Source organism: Sylvia atricapilla, chromosome 7 (assembly GCF_009819655.1).
Source record: "Sylvia atricapilla isolate bSylAtr1 chromosome 7, bSylAtr1.pri, whole genome shotgun sequence".
Classification (NCBI taxonomy): Eukaryota; Metazoa; Chordata; class Aves; order Passeriformes; family Sylviidae; genus Sylvia; species Sylvia atricapilla.
Window position 1 is genome coordinate 28,489,064 of NC_089146.1, and position 19,025 is coordinate 28,508,088.

The following is a 19,025-nucleotide window of genomic DNA, read 5'->3' on the forward strand; positions in this document are numbered from 1 at the left end:
GTCCGTGCCCGCACCTGTGCCCGGCCGGCCCCGCCCGGAGCGGCCGCGCCCCGCAGAGGGGCTGCCCCGGCGGCGGGGGGCGCCGCAGCCTCCCCGGCCGGCGGCCGGCCTGGCTCAGGAAGTGCCGGCGGGGAAGCGGCGGGGGCGGCCGCCGGGGGCCGGGCTGTCAGCGCGGCGAGGGGCAGCGGCGGCGGCGGGGGGAGCGGAGCGGAGCAGGTCGGAACAATAGCGGGTGGAGGGGAGGGGGCCGGCGGCGGCGGCGGGGCTCGGCACCGGCACCCCGCCCCGGCCCGCACCGCCCAGCGCGGCCCGGGGGCAGCGCAGCCCGGCCCCGGGGCAGCCGCCCCGCAGGCACCGCGGAAGGGATGATCCGAGCGGCGCTCGCTTGGGCTCGCAGCTGAACGCGCCTCCATCCCTCCCTCCCTCCTGTTCTCCCTCCCTCTTTCTCTCTCTCTCTCTCTCGGCTCTCCTCCTCCCTAACTCACTGGATATTACCAGCCGCCGGGCTCGCCGCCGCCTCTCCCCCAGCCATGAATCCCGCCGAAGGGGCGGCGGAGGAAGGCGCTGTCCCTGACTCCGAGGTGGATGCTTTCTTCCGAACAGGTAGGGGAACCGCGGGGAAGGGGCCAGGGGCAGCGCCGGGCCCTGCCTCCGCCGCGGGATGCGGGGCTGGCGGCGGCGGCGCGGGCACCGCCAGCGGCGGAGCCGCGGGGAGGGGAGAAGAGGGGATGGAGGGGGTCCCCGCCCGTCCTCCTCGCTTTGTCCGCCGCAGCCCCTCGGTGCGCCCGTGTCCCCGGCGCCGCTCCCGCCCCTGGGAGGATGCTACCGCGGGGCTGCGCTCCCACCGCCTCGGGAGAGGACCGGCCAGGCCCCCGCCCCAAGCCGGCACAAAAGCCCCGCGGGGATGCTCGGGGAGAGCTGCCGCGTTGTCGCCCCCGCGGGAACCGGCCCCGGCTGGGCCCCGCCGGGCCCCCGCCCCGGGCGGCGGCGGCCACCCGGGTACCGGCTGGTCTTTGGAAGCGGAACTGGCTGCCTGCCCCGCTCCAGCCGGGCGAAGCGCCGGGCGCTACCGCTGCCGCCCTCGGGTGGACAGTGAGTGGGCGCGGAGGCGCCCTGGGCAGCGCTCGCCCGCACCCCGCGGCCGGCCGGGGATGCTGACCCCGCGGAGACGGGCTCGCTGAGTAGCTCAGGGCTGGGTGGAGCCCTGTGTTTTACTCTCCCGGTTCAAAGGATGCTGAAGTGCAGCCAAAGTGTATCTGGACTACAGCAGAGCGTCCCTACGCTAATGAAGCAGGTGGTTAATTAAATTTTGTGGGCAATAGGTGCTTTCTGGGGTCCTCGCTGCATCTCCCGTTTGTGTGGTGGTGTTTGTGTTGGAGCCCCCTGCTCTGAAACATGGCTTTGCACAAGATGAGCATCTCAACTGAAGCAACTTGTGGTCTGCATGACACACACCCTCCTTTTCCCTCACTACCTCCCCCATCAAAATCTTAAGAAAGTTTATAATCTTCTTGGTAGATTTTTAATTAAAAATTGTAAAGGATTAAGTACTTGTTTCATAAGGGGATTGACCCTTTTGGGCTAGGACTGACACTTACGGCCACAGCTGTTTGTCAAGACTGCTTTTCAGCTGTTTCCCTTTTTCTACCTGCTCATTAGCTACACACAATGCTTTGAGCTCCAGTTACAAAAAAGCGATTATGTAATCACCAAAACTTTAAAGAAGTAAATCCTGAAGGCCTGCAGCATGCTATGGTAGACTGCACCCCATTTATGTGAAAAACCCTTTGATCTGAGGATAACTATAATAAGGTCTGGCTGTATGTATCTTATGATCCACAAGTCATTAAGCCATAGGGTATTTGCCTGTTGATAGCCTACCTGGTTACAACATAATTTCCTAAGTCTCAACAATGACAGGTTTGTTAGAAAAAAGAAAAGAAAAACAACCCACCAATTTTCCTTTTAAAAGGAACATTAATTAAGGTTCCCCCCTACCTTGTCACTCTCTTCCCCTTCTTCACCCAAAGCTGAATCATTTCTCTGTGACACTGCCTTCTCAATGTAAGCACATTAGTAGAATTGAATTTGGAGAGAGTCAAATCTGTCTAGCTTATATAAAAAAAGTGTTCCTAAATGAGGAAAAAAGCACAGGGGAGCCATGTGGCTAGACATTCTCTTAAGCTTCTCTCCTCCTTCACCTTAAATTTCACCTGTAGATCTGTGAATACACTTGTAACCTGCATTATACATTTAGCCCTGAGATTTCATAGAGCCTCCTAACACTTCTGCTTCTTAAGGAAACAAAATCACAAGAACCTGGGCTTGGGAGAGGTGCCTAGGTCCTATCCTTGCACTGAAACGTGTGCATAGGCCATCCCTGATGGTTGTCTGTTTCACCCTAAGCTTCATAAAAGAAGATGGCAAAATTCTTGTTTCTGCATCATTACATAGCATGTTGTGTCCGAAATGATGATGTGGGAAAAATCCCCCAGACTACTGGTAATTAATGTTGGCTGTCTGCTGGCAGCATCCCTGAGAAATGGGGAAAGCACAAGCACAGGTATGACTGGTGTGAAATGCCGGCGTTGGTTCTCTGTGTCGTTTGGGGCCCCTTCACTTGTGGGTTTGTGCGCTGCTGTTGTGCCTGTGGGAAGTTGGGTGTAATGGGGGGTGGAGAGAACAGCTCATGCGGGGCTTGGGGACACAACTGACTCCCACAGCTCTCAGGCTGACAACAGTGATCCTGTCTGAGTAAGGACTGTGAGATGGGGTCTGATTTGTAATGACTACAGAGACCTGCATTGGCTTAGCATTCTTTTTCCCTTGATACTGGGTTTTTCTCCTTCTGTACCTTGTCCTGGCTTGTGTTCTGGATTTGTAAAGCATAACTATTGTCTTACATTCTCACATCAAATAAAAAATGACTGTATATGGTTTAAAGATTAGCTGCTCTGATAACCCAAGCTTACACTAAACAGCCTAAACTCTTCCCAAATTCCCACTTACCACATGAAAAAGCATGAACTCATCATTTGTTAAAAAAAACGGAGTGGAAACAACTAAAGCCGTCTGCGAGGCTTTTAGCAGGCAGCTGGGCTTTGCACTGAGCCGGGAGGATCGATAGGCTGCTCCCTGGTACCGGCAGAGGAGGCTGATGCTGGGAGTGGCGCCGCTCGCAGAGCAGCTCCCCCAGCAGCACCCAAACACTCCAGGTCTCCGTCCCTTATCAGCGGGGACACCTGAGACAGCGGCTTTCTGAGCTGTACCTGCACAGGCAAACTGAAGAAATTAACATTAAGTAAAAAGGCAGGTCTATTGTGGTGCTTACACTGATGAGAACTAGGAATGACTTCTAAGAAAAGGGAGGATTTAACAACTGTGTAGTTGATGCTGGCAGTCATTTAAAATCTCCTTGGAGTCAGGCAGGAAAGGGACTGTTCTAATTTTCACCATCTGATATATGCAGTAAGAAATTCAGGCATTCTCTTTCAGACAATCAATCCCATGAAGTTGAGATAAAAATTAACAGGCAGAGGGACGTGAAGGGCAGAAATTAGTGTTGCCTTCTCCAGCTCTGATTTCTAGGATAACACCATCTGCTGAATTGTAGCAGCAATTTCTGCATGTCTCTTGCTTCTGCTTGAGTAAAACCTGAATCTATGCCTAGGTATGCCTTACCAAGTTTCTTAAGTCTGGGTTTTTGACAGGTAAAATATGACCAGGTTCTCTGGAACTCTTAATAGTCTGTATTAAATGTGTACTGAAACTTTTTTATTATGTGGAATAGAATGCAAATACTTACAGTTTCAAACATAAAGTAAGTCACTTTCCAAGTGTACAAATAAGAGATATCCCTTGAATACTGCCACAGAGATAAAGCTTTAGCTTCCTGCTTAAGCTACAGTAATTCATGCAGTGTGTTTTGGATACAGGGGTGAAACACATAAGGAAATTCCTTATCAAAATTTTTAATATTTATAGAGGTCAGTGACACAACAATTCAGCAAACTACCAATTACTAGCAGAAGTAGTCATCATATTTCTTGTGCACTAGCAAGTACTGTTTTATTTTCTAATTTATTTTTCTGGCACTTAGTTATAACATTGATTGTGTGTGATATGAAGATGCCGACTTTGTCATCAATACTTCTTGTGAGATGAAAATTGACGTTGTTCCATCTCCTTTGGATGCGATGAATTATTCTGTTTGCTCTCTGCTTTTCAGCCAGCCATACTTCTAGTGTTCTTCATTTGTGTGTGACTGGCAGTTCTTCTGCTAAATAACTTTAAAGTTATTTGCATTGGCCAGGCTGTTTGAACAAAAGATGTGCTTAAAATGATGTCAGCAGAGAAGTGCTCCTCGAGGTTGATGGACTCAAGTGTGTTCTCCTAGAGCAGGTAAATTGATTCAATTGAGTTGTCACTGGGATGAGGTGTTTGTGTGATGCCTGGCTCCCTTACCTTGAGACTTTATAATTCATAAGGCCTGGTCTGGTAATGTGTGCTGCTGTTAAAGGAGGCTCTCTTGCAGAAAAGCCTGTCAGGTCTGTCCTACCATTGGGAAAGCTCTTGTGTTCTTTGAGGTGATGCTTTTAATCAAAATCTGTACCCGTCTCTGGAGGCTTTGACCTCTGACCCTGTCAGGAAGATGAGTTTTGTTGTTTTCTTTCTTTATTGTCTAGTGTAGGTGGTTTTTTTTTTTTATTTTTTCATGTGGTTGGTGTGGGGGAGGAGTTGCTGTTTTACTACAGGTGGGACCCCAGGTCCCCTCAAGCCTCCCCAGTGCATGGGGAAGGCTGTGTGGCTCTTGCCCTGTGGTTGTTCCATCTCCTCCACCTCAGGATTTGGAGGCAGATCTGCTAGTTCAGGAATTTTGATGTAGATATGGGAAAGGACATATAAATGACTTAAGAGGTTTGGTGGGAATGGGAATGATGGTCCTCTTCCCTCTCTTGTCATGCAGATGCTGCTAAGAAATGGGGCAGAAACTGCTGGATTGTGGGGTCTTGTGTCAAAAAAGAAGGATCTCTTTTTATCTGATGCTGGAAGGGAATGATTTACATGAATGATTAATGTTCAGAGGAGCATTTCTTTCCTATACCGCTTCCTTCCTTCACACATAGAAGTACGTCAGGGCAACAGGGATGATAGGTGATAGTTATTTACAATGTGTTTATTCTGGATGAGATTGCACTGTGTTATAGACCAGTAGGAAGATAGTTATTCTATTTGATATTAATTCAATTAATCTTGAACATAATTACTTCCAGAGGAAGGGGTTTTTCATACCCAGCTTCTGTTCAGAGCTCATCTGTACTGAAGTTCAGAATCCTTGATTTCCAGGTCAGGGTGCAATAGGGAACATAAGCTTAAAACACAGGCGTTAGTAAAGCACACAGGCACAGTAGTAAGGCTTGGTATGGCACCTACAGAAGTCATGGGGGGGACCTGCTGCCTACATTTTGTTTTGGGGTTGAAGCTCTGAAAGAAGAGAAGTATAATCCTGAAGTCATCACGAAAGAGGAACCCTCCTAGTGCTCGTGTAGACCATTTTACATGTGGAGTTAGACAGCCACGTGAGTCTTGGAATGATGAGGGGCTTGGATACAAGTGAGTATCCAACCTGGCCAGGCAAATGTAACTATGACTCTTTCCTACCACCTGCCTCCCATACTGTATTTTATCAAGTCTCATAATAATAACCTGCTGGGGAAACGTGAGGTTTTAAAAATGGGAGCCGCTTTGATGGGTTTGGTGGGTTTCTTTGCTGTAATTTCCAGGCACACCCTCATGTTAAGAGCCTTTTAGGGAATCCTCTGGCTGCACAGGTGCTCTGGGCCTCTCGAAGGTTGGGAATGAAGTATTCTGTTGTTTCAGCTGCTGTGACCTTACGGTCTCTGGAAAGGCTGATTATGGATGTAGAGCAGCTTTATTGCTCCATGGTGACATGTACCATACAGTACCCAGTGGTATTTTAAGTACTTCATAGTTACATCAAAGAAAATACTTATGGAGTATTAGGCTTATAAACCCATAGTGCTGTGCCTTTTATGGCTGGAACCTAAAGTCATGAAACGACTTAGAGGTATTTGTGCTTTTGTTTAATTTGGACTGGTGTCCTGCTTTTAATATTTCTTTGGATAAACAACTCCCGTTTTACAGCCTTGCATGGCTCACGCACCCTGTGTTGAACTGAAGGGACTCTGCCACTTAGGGAATTTTGCCTAGAGAACCTGGCAAGAAAAATAGGGAATATTCCAATACACATTCTGCAAAAGAGAGTTGGATATGAAAAGAGAAGTCAAATATGATTGTCTGAATGGAGAGCCTTAAAGTGTAAAAAAAAGAAGTCATAATATTTTGAATTATTTCTTTCCTACTCGCTTCTCGGATGGATTGTGTTACTGCTGTACAGATCCAGAGAACTTCAGAGGAATTGCTTGGGAATTTTCACAGATGTAACTGAAAACAGAACTTGGCCCAGGCACTGCAATGGCAATCGTAAATCTAGGTTTAAGTCAGTCACCTGTGTGATATGTGGCCTGCAGTGTGTTGAAATGGGATTTAGAGCATTTCGTGCCAGGGAAGGAGTAACATTTCAACAAAATATCTAAGTTTTCATGTTGCATTTCATATTTGATTCAGATTGATCCTTGTATTTGAATCCAGGGCAAAGACTTTCCTCTGTTTATAAGTCATTGTGAAACCATTAACCTATGTGATTACTGTGGATTCACATTAGTTTCAGTTGTTTTTCATTTATTTATTTTATTTTGAACTATTCAGTAAACATTCAGAGTGATGTATTGAAACAATGTATATTCACTGCTGAATGTTAAATATCATTTAAAACATTTGTTGAAGTTATTTCTGCTACTTAATCAAGGGCTCAGAAGATAATTCTGTCTCTACTTTTAAATGTAAGTATTCATTTTGTTTGCTCATTTTAATTAATGAGTGCCTGAAATAAATTGTGGTTTATTGGGGTTCTTTGTCTGTTATCAACGTGTGGCTTTCTTACTAAAATCTAGGAGTGTTTTTTGTTTCTTTCAAATTGCACAAAATGAAAACATTCAGGTACATAGGTCTAATTTGTTGCGATTCAAGGCAACAAATTACCTTTAGAACTAAAAGTGAAATTCCTTTTTTAGTAACCATAATTATATGAAGCAGCATTTCAGTTTCACTGATGGAACAAAACTACCGTAATTAGGCAGAGTGTAGTTTTTAGTGTAAGGTCACATCATGTTTTGCTGAGAATAATAAGAGGAAATGATCTTCAATTTAACATCTTGGTGACTGGCAGACCAGCTGCTCTGGTCATTTCTTTTAGTGAAGTGGCCTTGGGAAAAGGGTGAATGTATGTTGTTTGTGAGAGAAATTAAATTAACCTTGTTACGTAATTAGTACCCGTGTAGACACAGTGGAGTTTTTACGTTTTTAAAATACTTTTTTTTGGGTGGAGGGAGGGTAGTTTTGGTGTGTGGAATTAGCTGTGCTGAACTGGTAGAAGACATGCCTTATCTTTAAAATGATAATCATAGTAAGAACTTAACAAGGAAACGTTTTACTCCAAGCCGTTGCCTCTCTTCCGAGGATTGTGGCCCTTGGTGAAGCAGTGAAGGCAGCAGGTCAGGCGTGCCCCAGTGCAGCTGCCACAGAACGGGCGGTGGTTGGCCAGGGCTGGTTTGTTACCTGCAATCAGAAAATAGATCTGCCTCTCTCTGTATTTACGTATCTCAAAAAGTGCTTTGTGTAGGTTCCCCGGTAATATCGGTGCTGCTGGCATGGTTCCTGACTCCCGGAGCGTACCCTAGGTGCTCCCGCTGTTTTAGTGGCAACTGGCAGCCTACTTTGGGAGCAGCATCGTCAGCTGGAAACAATAGTGTCTGATTCTTGTTTGTCAGCAGGGACAATGGCCCCGCTGCTGGGCTGTGGCGCAGGAGAGGGGGCTTCCTTTGTATGGCAGTGCGGGCATGGCAGATGGCTAATTGGACATGATAAACCACGGGGGCAATGGGGGAGAAAAAGGAGATCTGCAGGGATTAGCGGCTTGTATCCCCCACACCACGGAAAAAAATATATTTTAAAGATGTCATCAACTTTAGTGCTTTGCCATGAATATATCATTCGGTAATGAAGAAGGAGGACATCCTAACTAAAGTCTTTCCTGGGTTGATGTGAAGTCAGCTTTATTAGCTGGGAACAAATCCTGTTACTGTATGGGAAGGTGGGTGAATGCATGGCCCCCAAAGGCACTGGCATGACACTTAAGAAAATTAGCAATGCATATTTTTCATCGGTCTTGTAAGTCAATGTCAGAGTGTTGTGCCAAACAGCATCCAAGCTGAACACAAAGAGCTTTGCCAGCTGGGTTTGTCAGGAGTGGAAAGTTATGATCCGCCGTAGCTTGAGTTGATAAGAAGAGATGTTGCTCAGTGTTGGAGCACTGAAAAGTTGAGCTGATTATCAAAGATGGAATTTATTTATTTAAATATATTTTCTTGTTCTTATTAGGGTATACACTCTAAAACCAAAACCTGAGACCCGTGCGCAAACAAACTGTGGCTTATTTAAAACAGTTTAGTGGGAAATGGAACAAAGGCCTCAAGATTAGGTCTGTAAAAATGATAGGAGGAGTTGGACACCTATTCTATGAGGAAAGACTGAGAGAGCTGGAGAAGAGAATGCTCAGAAAAAGATCGGTTGCAGTAAGACAGAAAGCACCATTTTTAAAGTAAAAGAGGGTAGATGTGGACTAGAGATAAGGAAGAAACTTTTTATGATGAGGAAGATAAACCCTTGAACCGTTTGCCTGCGGAAGTTGGGGATGCTCCATCCCTGGAAGTTTGGATGGGACTCTGAGTAATCTGAGGCAGTGGAAAATGTCTCTACCTGTGGCAGGGGTACTGGACTATATGAACTTTAAAGGGCCTTTCAATCCAAACTGTTCTCTGATTCTGAAGTATCCCAGGTAGTTTTGGTAGGAGGTGTGTCGGCTTAGCTGATGGCTTCAGCAGCTTCAAGCTGTGGGCTGTGAGCCCAAAGCTGCATCCACGGCTTGGCAGCAGAAATTCATCCTAATAAATTGAATTGATTTTAGTTCCTTTTTTCCTCTTGCTGCCCCCCTCCCTCTCTCCAACCAGCTAAACTACAGAAGGCGGCACACCACAACTTCGGGAGTAACTCCACAGAGGAGTTCTAGGAAGCAAGGCTGAAAGGGGGGGTCACAAGCATTGGTGGCTGCTGCAGTGAGCAGCAGTCAAATCATTGCTGGCTGTAATTCCCTGTTCTGGAAAATGGTATCAAGTGCCTAGAATACTTTGCTATTTTAGTGTCTCTCATAATAATAATGTTATGGCATATAACAGATACATTTAAATTGTAGTAAAAATAAATCTGTAAGAGGTTTAAAATAATAGCTAGCAAGAAATATGCAGTTCTCTGTGGAAGCAGATTTACTTTCTGTGGAAATATCTGGACTGTGTTTCTCTTTCACTGTTTACTACTGTCTTTTCCCATGGGACAAGTTTAGTGGAGAATCCAGATGAAAACTTCAAGTGAGTTGCCTTTGGTTTTCAGCAGGCCATTCAAGTGCTGTACCTGTCAGTCTGCACAGCTTTTGAAGCTGTAGGTGCCTGAGAATATTCAAAAGTTTGTGAGTGAATGCAATAAAACTTCCAGTTGGGCTGTCCTCCTGTAGGACCTATAATGTTGTCATAATACTATGATGGTTTTCTACCAGGGTTTATTATTTGTATTTCTATCTCAGTCACTGATTAATTCCTTCTGAAGCAGATCCTACATGAACACTGAACAAAAAGACGATCCTTGCCATTGAGTGCTTATGATAGTAGCTGTCAAGTAGACTGTGATTTCATTTAACCAAAGATTGATGTTTTGCTTTTGTTTTTTAACACGTCTGAAGGACAAGTCTGATGAATTACTGAGTCAAGGACTGGGTGCAGAGCAGAAGAACTGGCTGAGAATAAGGTACAAGCAGGAAGATAGGGAAGAAATGAGAAAACTGTATGGAAAGCATGGAAGAATGCCATAGAGTTACTTAACAGAGCACTTCAGAACTGGAGGGCACTTGGCTGAGAAAGGGATCACAGCCTGCATCCTCCATGGAAGGGAAGCAGATGATTTCAGTGTGGGGAAGGTCAGAAGCCAGAGGAAATCACAGGAATGATACAATAAGAGGTTTGATGGGAGTTGTAGCTTTTGGGATAGAAAGCCAAAGGTTGGTTTTCTTGCACACTAGAGAAAAAAATGGCTAGATTGCCTGGGTGCATAGTGAAAGGAAGGAACAGGCAAAGCCTGTGCGTGTTCCATGCTCAGACGGGTAAGGAGGCCATAAGAACTATGACAAAGCACAGGAAAAATAGCAAGGTTTTCTCTTCTCATGTCCCTCACCATTGAAGACTTATTATCACACTGCACTCTTTTATAGTGGTGAACCAGATGCCTGCCTTGCTTTGATGCTGTGAAGAGAAGGCATTTCCATATGACGTGAAGACACAGCCAAAATCCTTACGTGTTCTGCTTCATGTTTAATGCCTCTTGTTCACAGAAATATGTCATGGAGAGCCGACCTCCTTGGATCTGACTGCCACTCTGTTCACAGCAATTTAACTTTCCTGCTCTGCTCTGTGCTGAGGCAGAGTTCAGGAGTGATGCTAATTGAGTCAGTCTGAAGCATTCAGATAAATTTAGTCCGAAGGAGAAAGTCAGGCCTACCGGGTATATGGTAATGATCTTGTGAGCTTGAAGAACTTAGATCTAAGGTGTGCGAATCTCCTGTTAACAGTTTGCTCCTATTCAACTCAGCCCTGCTCAAAAGTTAGCTGGACTGTTAAATAGGTCAGCTACAGATTCCTGCTAGTCTGTAATGTGTCTGCTGCTTCAAGTTATTTATCAAATCCCTAATGAGGCTGTCTTGAGCTATTTGAGCCACATGAAAGTTTCCAAGTATGTCTTGGTTTAGAACACCTGATGCTAAAATTGGAGGGGAAACCCTATTGATGGAATGAGCTTAAGTGAATTGAAACTGATCCATGTGGTAATGGGAGTTTGTAAAAATGACACTTCCCAGCATGTAAGTCCTTACGATAGAAAAAGACTTTTTTCTTTTTTTTTAAAGCTGATTGTCTTTGTCATTGAGCTGTGCAGTAAGGTGTTGCTGGCAGCTTAGACCTGGTTGCTGTGATTTGGGTTGATTTCAGTATTTCTTCCAGCTTCAGCTCCATCATGATGTTTCAGCCTGGGGGCCTTATGCTCATTTGCAATAGTTCAAACCCAATGACTGGTAGGTTCTTTCTCAGGTAGACAAAGGGCAAGTTTCTACAGCATCCACCTCCAAAATCAAGAAGGACTTGGCATACAGCAGAGCGAACAATATTTTCCTTGCTTGGCTCAGCCATCCTCAGCTCCTCTTGGTGTGCAGTGGTAATGGAGATAACATAATTAGAAAGAATACACAGAATTAATACGGCATTTCAGAACACTGTGTTGAGTTTTGCAATCTTTGTGTAAAATAGGGAAGTCTCCTCTGCCGAAAGGGGAAAATCAGGCACAAAGCTGTAGTAAGTGGTTTTCTTGAGACTGCATGGACTAAGTGCCCATGTACATGGGAAACTCATGTACTGATGGTGGAGCAAACCCTGACAAAGCATTGAATGGCCTCACTTTCTGTTGGCAGGGCACAGGCCAGGAAAAGCGCACCAATCCCTTTTTATTGTAGGATTTTCAAAAGTTCATGCTGAAGTGACAGGTGAAATCAGAAAGATTTGCAAACTCTCATCTCTTCTTGAACCACTTGGTCTGGGTTCCTGTGTGTGGATGCAGGTGACCTGCAGACAGGTTGTACTTCTTGGCCTTAGTCCTGGAAATGAGGTTAACACACTTTGCCTGTGTCCACACCAAGAAGTCAAATGATCCTCAGATTTTTATGACACTTGGCACTATGGCACTATTTTTAAATATCCGTAGGTCAGAGCCACGGCTGGCATAAGAAATGGCCCAGTGCCAGTGACAGCAGAGGAGCTACAGTAATTGACACAGGCAGACATTTTGGCCTGTGTTTAGCCGACAGACTTGTGTGGGGATAGGGCCAAAGAAGACTGGTAGCACAGTAAGGATATTTCCAGTTTAATGTGTTAAGACATCCACATGATTTTGCTCAACACGGCGGTACCCGAATGCTGAGAAAAGAAGGCATTTGGGCTCTGGGTCTATTCTGCTCACTGTTTGGTGAGGTCCCTGTGTCTTTTTGGTAATGAGTGTGCTGCTGTGAAAGTTACATCTATTAAATAGTAAATGTAAGATAATTTTAATTACATGCTATTAAAATGTTCCACCTACCTAGGAAGGCTTTGCTTTCTAGCCCAGGTTTGCTAATATATTCCATATTTCACAGAAATCTCTCCATGAACAGAGTGCTGTCAGGAGCCATTTACAGCTCTTATCCTTTGTGGTTGTTTACAAGTGCCAGATTCCTTTTTGCTGCAGAGTCACCCACTCTATCATAGAGTTTGTGCTGGAGATATCTCCCATGAGCATGTTAGTTACTTGGGGCATGGGAAGGTACCTCCTGACTGGTTCTACAGAGTTTAATAGAGCTATAACCACAGTATATAATTTCCTTTTCTTGTACATTTCTCCTTGTACATTTTCCTCTTGGATTATATCTAGCAAATGTAGAACCTGTGTGTTGCTATTCCAAATGTTTGTGTAATGTGGCATTGTCCAGGGCAGGATAAATACCCGTGGCCTTCTGAGGAGCACTGATTGATTGCACATCTCACCTATGTTTGCCCAGCAATGTTCTCTGTGTAACATGTGAAGGAGACAACTGCAGAGATTTCTGATTAGGTGCTGCTCCGAACAGTAGTTTTCACACTGACCAACAGAAAGTCACGGTGCATCTTCCTTCAGGAATATATAGACAAAGGAAAGTTTCCTCTTTGGAAATTATCTTTAGAGACAGAAGCTGTGGGAGGTATAGCACAGGCAGTGATCACCAGTTTGAGGCCTGTAGAGATTCATAGGGGAGCTCTCTTCCCCCTCTAAATGCCTCTGGTGGGTTGACCTTGGCTGGTGCCCATTGAACCACTCTGTCACTCTCCTCTTCGGGCCAGGGGGAAGAAAATAAGATGGAAAAAACCCCTCATGGATCAAGATAAAGGTAGCTTGATAAAGAAAAAGCAAAAGTTGGATGTGGAAGCAAAGGAAAACCAAATGTTTTAATGTCTACTTCCCTTGAGCAGGCAACATACAGCCAATTCCCGGGAAGCAGGGCTTCAGTGTGCATAATGATAGCTCCAGAAGACAAGAGATGTAAATAACAAATGACCCCCTTTCTTCCTCCTTTCTCTTAGCTTTTATTGCTGAGCAGACATGATACAGTATGGAATATCCCTTTGGGTCCTGTCCTGGCTATGTCCCTTCTCAAGCCTGCTGGTGAGGGAGAGAATGTGAGAGAGACAGTCAGTGTTGGTGCTGTGAGTGCTGCTCAGCCGTAGCCAAAACACTGGTGTGTTATCAACACCTTTCTAGCTACTTCTGCAAAGCACAGCACTGTGAGGGCTGCCATGAGCTGGCAGTGTGCCCAGGTAGCCCAGGTCAGTAGCATCCTGGCTTGTGTCAGAAATAGCATGGCCAGCAGGACCAGGGAAGTGATTAATGCCCTGTACTTCACACTGATGAGGCATCTAAAGTCCTGTTTTCAGTTTTGTGTCCCTCAAGACAAGAAGTAGCAAACCCATGCCCTAGCTCCGTTTTCTAGATGTGTCCAATCCAAATGGGCCTCCAACTGGTTGTACTGAATGAGAGTGCGCTCTGGGGGGAGTCTATCACTCCTTTTCCTCTTGTCCTGCTCCTGAAATATGCAGTGACCTCTGTTTGCACACAAAGTAGATGAAAGTCAAATGGTCAAGACAGAGATTTTACACAGTTTAAACTGAAAATCTCGAAACTCATAGGACAGTGTGGAGGGCAGACTAGAAGTGCAAGCAGGGCTAAAGTTTTGTTTTGGTTTTGTTTGTTTTTTTGTTGGGTTTGTGTTTTTTTTTTTTTTTAATCTGACATGCAGCTATGTTAGCAGCTGCAAGTAATGACTTCTGGAGACATCTCCTCTCCTGGCTCCCTTTTTGCTCTTCCAATCTCTGTCTGTATTTTCCCAGAGAAGTGTTCCAGGAACTGCATTTAAACCTCCCTAGACATTACTTTTCCTTTCCGTGTGAGGACACCTTGCAAACTGTGGCTCAGGCAAGAGCCTGAAGCAGTTAGATTCCAGAGGTAACCAACTGTAGCAATCTATTTTTAAAAGGTTATTTTGATGAATTGGATTTTAGGACCTGATTTGAACTGGTGTTGAGCACCCACATATTATGTTGTTGCAGCCTGGACCCACAGGAGTGTCCGTGTGTGCTTTCTGCATCAGACAGAACCAAATTATTGTCTTCATTCTCAGTCCTACTTGTCCTGTGTGTCAGTAGTGGAAAGCTGCAGATCTTTTGCTGAGGAAAATAAAACTTGTTACATTGCATTTTCTTGGCTGTCCTGTTTCCATTGAAACACTGGGAGTCGAGGGTTGGGGCTGTCATCTTTTATGAAACATTATTATGCTTTTTTAACTGTCTTTAAAAAGTTATTTAAAAATCCTCTATGACCAAAGATTTTATGCAAGAATTTACATAAGATCCATCCTTAATTTTGTTATAGAGTTACAGATAGAGGTATTATATTACGACCTTAAAAAACCCAAGCATTCATACCTCTCAACTGCAGTGAATGAAATTTGAACAGCCTTGATCCAGAAAGCCAGGGGCTATTGCAGCATCAGTCCCTGATGCCTTGTCTGGACACATCCTTGCACAGCTCCTCTTAACATCAGTGGCACAGGAGCTTTACAGTGGGATTTTGGCGGGCACCAGCCTGGGCTTGTACTTCCTTGTAGGAGGCATTCAGCATGTAGGAGTGAATATAAACCTTGTATTCAGTCTCTTGAAACTGTCTCAGTATTTCTCTTGTATAATTCTACACAATATTTCAATTGTGCTGGAGTAACTTCAGTTGATTCTCAATCCAGGAACAAATGGAAAGCTGTAATGGATGGCTTTGGATTAGGTATTGATGCTCAAGAAAGCTGTCTAAGTGACACACTTTTACACATGGATAAGTAAATGAATATGTTAATTTGTAAGTTTAGAACTTGTCATGTAGGTTTTTATCATACTGAAGTCCTGCTGAGACTGCTGACAAATGGGATTTTTAGATAGAAAGCCTCCATGGATGAGTAGGTGCTAATGGCTCTGTTGTTGGCACCCATCCATTTGAGTCCCTAAGTGGCACTTAGATATTAGAAGTACACTTTTTTTTTTTTAAGTTAAAGCTTGAGGTCCGTAGTTTTGAAGCTGTTGGTGCAAATAAGGCATTCCCTGAGCAATTTCTGAAAAGGAAGGCTGCATTTCTGTGTCTTGCTCAGATTCCACTTGGAATAGCTATATTCTTCTCTTGCTTTTCCACATTTCTACTCTGTGGTTATGCTTTGCAGTAAAGCACATGGTTATTTTGGTGTGCATGAGTAGTTGCTGAATTTGACTGCATGAATGCTGCATTTTCATCTTGAGAGGTGATTTTTATTTGTGACTCTTCCATAGGGCTTCAGTGTGAAGAACATATTCTTAGAACCTCTGCTTGTCTTTGCACGCTGTCTCTTGCTTTAGTCAAGGTAAAATAAACACACTCCCTGGCAGCCGTGTCAGGAACAGCCCATGCAGACACCGTGTCCAGGCAGCCCGTCCTTCCCGGCTGCTAGCAGAGCTGTCCGGGAACACACGGGCTTCCCCTGCGTCACACCCCAGCCTCTGTGCCGAAAGGAAACCTCCCTGGATCTTCAGCTCTTCCTGTCCAGCTGCACATGGCTCCAGCACGTCACAGCTCATTGTTTCAGGTCTCAAAGTGTGCCACGCTCTGCAGCGTGAGAGGAGCTGGAAAATGTTATTTTACTACAATATTATTGTTATTAAAGGACTCAATAAATGGTTAAGCAGCATGTGTTGGTCAGACAGAGCTTCCCTACTTATGCTGCTTGGTAAGAGGCTTGTGGAAGAACACCTGCTGTGAAAAGAAGGGGAAAAACAGGCACTGATTGTCTCCAGCATCCCAAATCAAAGGGTGCTTTTCCTGGTGCTGCCTGGAATTGAGTTCCCAATATCTCAGCTATCTCCTGCTGTTTTGTGTGTCATGTTCTTATAGGGTCAAATTAGGATGCAGCAGCCAAATTACAAGCTTTTATGACAAGAACTCTTGAGCTTCTGCATCCATAACTTTCCCGAAGCTCTCTGAGGAAAAGAGCTTTAGGACAGATAGCTCAATTGATACTTCCAAAGGTTTACTTTCCTGGTGTCAGTGCATCTAGATGCAGCCAGAAACGTTCATCCTGAAGTACTGGGTTTCCCCAAGTTCCATTTACAAGAATTCTATTACATTTACAATAGAAGTGCCTCAGCAGTAAGGCAGTAAGTGGGCATAAAGCTGTAAGGAGTGCAGCATCCCCATAAGGTGAAACAGTTGTACCTTTTTGGGTGGGAACCATAATTTGGAAAGGGGAAACCAGGCTTCTAATTTTATGCTATCACCTCTTCTGATCTATGCCAGACCAGAAGGTTCCTCAGTTATTCTTGTTCATCTTAAATATCAGTTATCCCCTTGCTGTGAAAACAGATCCATTGCAGAACAAGAATTTTTTTTTGCATTAGAGTAATCCTAAGAGGAAAGATTGCTGCTGTGAAAAGTAAAGCTCTTGGTGTTCTTGTTCTGCGTTCCTCTTGTCATCATTAAAGCTTCTTGTGTTAGACCGTGAGCAGCCCACATCATCACCGGCTTTCCCTGCTGCTGGAGCCTGCAGTGAGACAGTAATCCTGCATTTACCATCACAGTGTCTTCACATCCAGTGTGATTTTACAAATCTAATATTATGTTTCTCTGCAGGAACAAGAGCTACAACAAGGCAGCTAAACAGCAGTGCTAGCACAAGTAAGCAAGTATCATGCCATCTGACAGTGCTGGACAAAGAGCAAGCTAATTTTTGCTGTGTTTTCCAAGGTTGTAGATAAGTTTAGAAGATAGCGTAAAAAAATCTGAAGACTCTACTTCTGCTCTGGCCTACTGGATGACATTCAGCAATGAAGTGTTGCTCCGTGCCTCAGTTTCCCTCTGAGAGTTGGGTAATTGGCTGTGAATAAAAAGCCCTGTAAAATAATAACACTTAAAGCAGTGCGTATAACAGTTAAAACACAGAACACTGTCATCATCTCCACTCCATAAATGTGAGGAGCTGAGGCAGAAAATGGTTTGCCAAAAGCTATTGATGTAGCTGGGGCAGGAGTCCTCATTAGACCTCTGGAGCTGGGGGCTGCCTGCCCAGCCTGCAGCCTTTGTGCTGCTCATGGCCCTCCTGCGCTGCCACGAGCACTGCAGCCTTGGGGGAATGCACAGGGCTTGGGTGTGGGCAGCAGACTTAGGCCCATTCCTTTCGCTGTTTCTGCTGGGTGAATTGGAAAAGTAATAAAATGCTTTTTATCTAGGAAGAAGGTTTTAGAGCCCTCTGTTTTTAGCTGTCGTCTGCTAAATAGTACAAAGTATATGGGACAGCATTGTCCTAATTAGTTTTCTGTCAAAATTAACAGCCCTTGAGTTCAGTAGGAACAGATTTAGGCCAATACAGTGTCTTTGAAAAATTTACAGGACTTTTTGGATATGAGTTTGAAGCTTCAACATCATGGAACCTCCTCTGAGCAGAGCTTTACTCTTCATATAAAACATTCTCCCTCCTTAAAAGCCTGCATCTTAGTGTAATTCGAATCCATCTTATTTTAGGATATATATTTAGCATCCAGCTGATTTTTTCCCTCTAAAGTTCTTGGATAGCAAGTCCACTAGGAAATCTCAGCATTGCCAAACCATTTTAAGACATTTGGAACTTCAATTACCTGCTGAACTCTTAAAAAGTAATTTGGTAATGAAAGCAGTGAATGCATTCTGCAGTGTTTAAGGATTGCTTACAGAGATAAAATGGTTTTGGCTGCAGGTCAGATAAATACTTTTATGATGAAGCATATGTGCAACCAGTTTTTCTGCTTTTTTTTTTTTTTTAATGAATCTGGAGACTCTCATCCTTCAGAACATCCCCCAAAAAATTTTGGGTTACTAGACTCTGTGTTTTTAAATGAAGAGAAGCATTTAGCATTTTGCACCTAAGGAACATCTTTCATCTTGATGTATTTTACAAAGCCAAGTATGTTCAGTTTAACCAAACTTGTGTGAAACAAGAAAATGTAATTTCCTATTTCAGAGCTGTGTTAGCCAGCAGCAGGACATGATCTGACTCTCAAGTCAGGCTGGTAGCACAGATGGCTGGAAGATGATGGTGGCATGCCTAGGTACAAAACTTGGGTAATAGATTCTTGGACTCTTGCTATGTTTGACATTGACTCAAATGTGATCCTGGTCACAAATCTGGTGCCTCTTGTGGGTGTACAAAAGGAGGGTGCAAAACAGTTTGTCTCCACTCTCCCAACTCTCCCACTGAGCTGCAGATTCTGTTTGCATATGAATCCTTTATGAGTTCTACCCATGCCTGGGAAGCCAGACAAAGGCTCTGGTGAGTGTAACCACAGCCAGCATAGAGAAAGACCTGAACTGCCTTGCTACCATACAGGTAACACACAGTTTTCTTGTGGGAGAGAAACTTCTCAGCTCTTCTAGTGTGCTTTCATTTTAAAGTTCACATTTCTGGCTGAAATAAATACCCACATAGTTCTGATTTGAGATGTGATTGAATTACTGTGGGATGCCTGTCTTGGTGTGTGGCTATGTAGTATTAGCAAGTTTATCCTAGTCACCCAAAATGAAGAATTTAGTTGAAAACTGAAGACCATTAGTACCAGAATTCGGGGAGGGGGGAAGGAGGAGGAGGAGGTTAAATTGTGATAATAGAATCTGAAGCCAAGTTTCTG

General features: G+C 44.6%; 1 protein-coding gene across 1 annotated transcript in view; it reads left to right on the forward strand.

Moving 5' to 3' along the window:
- Positions 1 to 406: 406 nt before the first annotated feature.
- KALRN (kalirin RhoGEF kinase) overlaps positions 407 to 19,025 on the forward strand; it is a 432,237-nt gene continuing 413,618 nt past the window's right edge. Inside the window, exon 1 of the mRNA XM_066323074.1 lies at positions 407 to 603. Coding sequence (XP_066179171.1) covers positions 531 to 603 — 73 coding nt within the window. The 5' untranslated portion in view covers positions 407 to 530. The remainder of the gene's footprint in view (positions 604 to 19,025) is intronic.